Genomic DNA, 5,565 nt, shown 5'->3' with positions numbered 1-5,565 from the left:
TTTGTAAAAGCAAAACCAATGAAGTATCTTTTTTTTTCGGTCTGGTCATGGTCATTTGTCACTTTAATCGAGTATTATTCGATGCTTCAGTGAGGAGTAAACAATTAACAATGTAATAAAAACTTAACAAACCCAATGTTCGATGTGTCGAACCATCGCACGAGTTGCGAGTTTCCGGCTTTTTACATCTCTCTGAGGTTATGGTTCAATTTACTGTGTATTAATTTTTTACATATCCACAGCAAAATCCGATCGGAACGTTTTGGAACGTCATATCTCCAAGCGAAGTTATGTCGTTTTGGAACGTCATATGTCCACGAGGAGTTATGTCGTTTTGGAACGTCATATCTCCGCGCGGAGCTATTACAAGAGAGCTATTACCCAAGAGTTATTACCCGAGAGCTATTACCCGGGGTAGGTTAGAATATCAAAACTTTTTTGAATATATTTTTGAAAATCTCGGGTAAATATATCCTGTTTTTGAAATGTTATACCTTTTTGAATTCGTACGAATCCCCACTATCATACGGCATTCAAACAAATTAAAAATTGATGGGTTGAAATGAGCTGTTGCCCAAAAAACGTTTCGTTTGTAAAGACTATCTCGGCCAAATAATCTCAGATTTTGGAATTTTATACTATTTTTGACTCGTAAGGATCAGTACTATCGATTGGCATCAGAAAAATAAAAATTTAAATTTTGAGCCAAATCGACCAAAAAGCAAGGGGTTAGTTACATCACGTTTTTTTCCAAAATCGGGGTAGGTTCGAATATCTCCACTTGATTGACGATTTTTTTGAAAATCTCGGGTAAATATAATCTCATTTTAAAGTGTTATACCTTTTTGAATGCGTACGGATCCCTACTATCATATGGCATACATTAAAAAAAATAGTTGGCCAAAAAACGTTTCGCTTGCAAAGTCCACCCCTTTTGGAGTATCTCAAGTGAGATTCATTAAATTATGCTAAACAAAGTACTGTCCCAATCGAGCTATCTCCACTGGAGTTATTCAAGCCATATAAATAGGTAAGTTTATCTAAATCAATATACTTACTTTGCATACCCAAGCCATTTGCATGAACATAATATTAAACAAGTAAGAGGTTCTAGTCGGGAGCTCCACATTTGGATTGTGCACAAATACAATATACCCTTATACCCATTTTTAATGGGTTCAAGGTATAAAAAATTTAATTTACAAATTTCATCGATTCTGTCGGATGTTTATCCTTCGAAAATTGGAGCTCAGCAAAACGGGAACCATCTGTGGCCCAGTGAGGCTCAGACAAATCCTGCATGAATCCGTTGTAAATAGTAGAAATTCGAGCTTTCGATAATGATTCAGCGATTCACCCGGAACTTATTATAAAGAAATAAATACTGTATCATCATATGTATGTATTTAGGAAAAAGCAAAAAAAAAAAAGTAGTATGCATATCTATTCGTTAATAACGGTGGCTGCAGATGCAAATGCCACGCCCACTTATTATTGCTTGGCAATCTTGTTGGCATCGCAATGCAGATCATTGTAGATGTGCTCGTTCTGGTAGTCGCTCTTCAGCTGCGTGACCAACTCGACGGCATTGTCCTGCAGGAAGACGGAGCGTGAATTAAATGGAATCTGGCTTGGATTTGGGGACTTACGTCAAAGAGGACATTCTTCTCGCCCTGCTGGTACTCGCCAAAGAGTGCAAAGACATCGACGAACTTGCCATGGGCACCGAATCGCTCCGAGATGAGGGCAAACAGATGCTTGATGGTCTCCTGCTCGACGGGCGTGGTGTCGGCACGGGCAAAGATCGCGCGTGGCAGCTGCACCTCCACGTTGCAGTTGGCAACGTCTGTAACGGGGCGACGCTCCAGCGTGGGGCAGACAAGCTGCCAGTCCTTGTGCTGTTCCAGCTGCTTCGCGGGCACAATCAATAGCTGCTGCTCCGTGCTGGGCAAGATGTTGCACCAGTCCAAGCTGCGACGCTTGTTCAACAAGGCAGCACTCAATCGAGCGCGTTCGCTGGTGGCATCAAAATGTCTGTAGGCAATAGGATTAGGGTCATTCGCTGCAGGATTTCACACACACACACACACACACCAACACACACAAGGAACGCTTGTCTTACATGGGAGCCTTCTGCAGTGCATCGCGGTTGAGGGTGGGCGGAGCCACGGCCACAAGCAACTCATCAGTGTCCAGTTGCTCGTAGACCAGCGGCAGCAGCTTGTGTTCCCGTGCATCCGCATAGTTGGCTGCGGCAGCGACCAGCATATCAGCCTTGTTGGTGGCCAGCGCCTCAATACAGTCTGTGGATTGGACGCACTCGAGCTCTGGGCGCGCATCACGGGCGTAGGCGGCACGATGCAGAGCCTGGCACTTGGAAAACTCAGTATCCGTTTGGGTGCAGAGGCGCAGCTTGCGTATGGCGCTGCCATCGCGCTCAATCACATCCTTGTAGCCGGCACGCTCCAGATAGACCTTGGGATCGATGGCCTCCGGCTTGCTGTGATAAAACGCATTTTGATTGATGAGCAAATGAGCGGCTGCCTCCTGATTCTGGGCGTGCAGGCCATTGGCAAAGAAGCGTTCCAGACGCGACTGCAATTGGTGGAGCTTCTCTGTGCCGTGCACAGCCTGCTCGTTTGAGATATAGCCGCTCCAGGGGCGCTGGGCCCAGGAACAGGCTGGTCCGGTTATCGGGCGACGAGTGCCGTCCTCGCACAGATACTCAAAGTCCTCGGGCTTGCCTTCTGCTGGCGGCGCCGTCGGGCTGCCGGTCAGGCCGAAATACTTCTTGATGAACTGCACCTTGGTAAAGGCGACATCGCCCTGGCCCTTGTCTAGGCAGCGTATGGCACCATCGTAGCCACTGTATTTGTCCGGATAGTTGCACTGGGCCGGCTTCTCGCATAGCGCGCATAGATTAGCATATTTCTTCTTGAGCAGGCGATCCGTCTCCGGATGCGCCGAGTAGTTGCCCACCAAACACGATTGCGTAAAGAACTCGGACAGCGATTTCAGTTCCCGCTCTGTTGCCGAGATTTGCGGATCAGCGGACACCTTCAGCACGTTCGTATTCTTCAGCTTGGTAATCGGAATCCTGTAGCCCACATTACGGCCAAAGCCCGTGTGGCACGACTTGGCGCCGCGCAGCTCCTGCAGCGTGTGTATCGCTGATGATTTCTTCACCAGGATAATGCCCTCATAGCGGAAATCAGCTGGAAATCAGGAACTGCTGTTAAACTGGGCTAGCTAAGATTTTCGAGTCCAAGTTTCGGCACAAACGAACTTTTGTTTTGCATATATCACGCCTGAATCTAAATCGCTGCACATTATATTTATTTGACGTAATTTATTCGTGAATTATATTCGGTTCTCTATTCAAATTTCACTGTTAAATATTTCACTTTATTTTAAGAGGCTCTTTTTTTTCAGATTAAATATTGACTGCTGCATGAGGCTGGGTTCTCAATTGAAACGCAAAGGGTTTTTAATTCAGATCACTTTCACAGGTTTGTTTATTCAAAATTGCGTTGAAAATAGCTGGTTTTTCTATTTAAATTCACAGGCTACCTTGTTAACATTTCCCTTCATTTTCTCGCGCTCATTTTTAATTTCGGAATGCCTACACATTTTATTTGATCAATTTTTGACTTCACATATCTAACTGCTGCATTGCATAATCTTAGAGATTATTGTATACCTTTTTTTTGAATGCTGTAAAAAGCTGCTTTCTCTCTTTTTTTTTTTTTTTGAATTGAACTTTGTAATATCTCAGCTCATTTTCATAGGTTCATTCTTTCAGAATTGATTTCATTTCATTTCCTTTTTTCCTAATTGCAAAAATCTGATTTTCTCTATTCAAATTCAACGGCCGATTTTCACTAGAGTGCTGCCACTTTGTTATTATTTCGGTTCATGTTCACAGGCTCATTTTTGGAATTCGAATACCGCAAATCTAATAATTGACAATTGCTAAAGTTAGAGAGACACTAGATTCTATGCCTATATGGAGATCAAGTTTGGGTCCCTTACTCGATCTGCACCGCCGCAAATAAAAAAACAGTAACATTTTTAAATATTGCCTTTTTATGCGAGGTTCGTGACCTCTCAAGTAAGGCTAACAGATTTTTTTTGGTTTTGTGTGTGATTTTGTGTATATAGTTTTGTTTGAAATAAAATAAACTGTCTTTCTGGTCCCTGACTATCTCACTTCCTGTCAGCCGTCATATCATCCTGTTCTAAAAATCGCCTAATGATAACAATCGCCTAATTGAAACTGTGGGCCAATGGGCCACATTATGTGTTATTATTGCTGGCAACAACCAATTACCATTTCTCGCACATTGGGAGTACTCACCATCCTTGTCCTCCTGGGTGCGTATCTCGGATATGATACGATAATCCTCATTCTTGCGATGATATGCCATATACATGTCCTCCGGTTCGCTGGCCAGCACATCGGCCTTGCGCTGCTCGATCAGCTCCAGGCACTCGATGCGATCACGTCCCGATACACACTCCATGCGTATGCCCGCCTCGGATGGATCTTCGAGCAGCTTCTGGCAATCGCTGAAATAGATTTGGGGCACACACAACCGATCTGCAATACAAATATTTCGATATATTAGTCTACATTCCAATTCCCATCGAGAGTTCAGTTCGTTGGCTTACAGATTGGCTCCTCGGCGGCGCCATTGCTGCAGTGCAGCAGCAGCAGCAGCAGCGTTACCGCTGGCAGAATCCGTGTGATCGTCGTTGATGCCATCGTCGCTTTAGCTCAACTGTGGAGCTCGGCTTGCCGGCCGGTGCTTTATATAGGCGCGCGAATCATTTCGCTTTTTGCTCTATTTGCTATTATTTTCGCCTTTGCTTTTGTTGTGTTGTGTTATGTTGTTTTTCTTTGTTTTTGCTTCATTTTGTTTTGTTTTGTTTTGTTTTGGTTTGTTTTTGCTTTTCCACCATGTGCCGCTGTGTCTCACTCTCTCCCTCTCCCTCTCCCTCTCCATCGCCTCTCTCTCTCTCTCTCTTCAGCAACGGCCGTTTTGATTGCCGGTGATCTTTCCATTAAGCAACAGCCACAAAGAAAACAAAACTTTAACGATACTGTACGTAGAAACGTCTCGAGCACTTTTGCCCGATCGGCGGGTTCTTCCCGGCTAAGCTGAGCTCTGCGCTACGCGTTGGTCGCCGGGCGTGTGGGTCTGCCTGCCAGCTGCCCATGACAACTAGCTGGATGTCTTAATGCAATTAATTAATCAATTAATATTGATCGATTGGTTACGGACGTGAACTCGCGTGTTCTAAGAGCCAAAAGATCACTAAAATCGAATCGGATAAAGCCCAATCCAATTGAAAGTCGAAAAGGAGGAGAGATAGAGGCAGGCAAATCGTGTTAAGCCGTAGGCAACTATATTATATGTAGGTTAAGCAAAATCCGGTAATTAATATTAGTTCCCGTTCCGAGAAACTGATAACTAGATAATCGAGTTACGCTGAGAACTGACCTTCGAAACAGCTCATCAGCCAGTTTTGTGGCACAGTCAAAAATAAATAAATACAAATTAA

The 5,565-nt window shown here is 44.2% G+C and overlaps 1 protein-coding gene across 1 annotated transcript; it reads right to left on the bottom strand.

Annotated features, from left to right (window-relative positions):
• Positions 1-1,380: 1,380 nt before the first annotated feature.
• On the bottom strand, positions 1,381-4,776 carry LOC115767019 (transferrin). The gene is made up of 5 exons (XM_030711144.1): positions 4,672-4,776; positions 4,358-4,600; positions 2,123-3,215; positions 1,650-2,034; positions 1,381-1,593 (listed from the first exon to the last, which is right to left on the bottom strand). Exons 1-5 carry the CDS (start codon positions 4,763-4,765, stop codon positions 1,492-1,494), a joined length of 1,917 nt encoding a protein of 638 aa, XP_030567004.1. The 5' UTR covers positions 4,766-4,776; the 3' UTR covers positions 1,381-1,491.
• Between the last annotated feature and the right edge of the window lie 789 nt (positions 4,777-5,565).

This window comes from Drosophila novamexicana, unplaced genomic scaffold (assembly GCF_003285875.2).
Source record: "Drosophila novamexicana strain 15010-1031.04,08,12 unplaced genomic scaffold, DnovRS2.1 tig00001302-arrow-arrow-pilon, whole genome shotgun sequence".
Classification (NCBI taxonomy): domain Eukaryota; kingdom Metazoa; phylum Arthropoda; class Insecta; order Diptera; family Drosophilidae; genus Drosophila; species Drosophila novamexicana.
The sequence above is the reverse complement of the archived record's forward strand: the minus strand, read 5'-3'. Positions and strand labels throughout refer to the sequence as shown.

Excerpts from the sequence above, each read along its gene's own strand:
- LOC115767019 (XM_030711144.1), bottom strand. The coding sequence starts at position 4,765 with ATGGCATCAACGACGATCACACGGATTCTGCCAGCGGTAACGCTGCTG. Across the intron at positions 4,601-4,671 it reads CGCCGCCGAGGAGCCAATCT|ATCGGTTGTGTGTGCCCCAA; the intron begins GTAAGCCAACGA and ends TTTGTATTGCAG. Across the intron at positions 3,216-4,357 it reads CACCCAGGAGGACAAGGATG|CTGATTTCCGCTATGAGGGC; the intron begins GTGAGTACTCCC and ends CCTGATTTCCAG.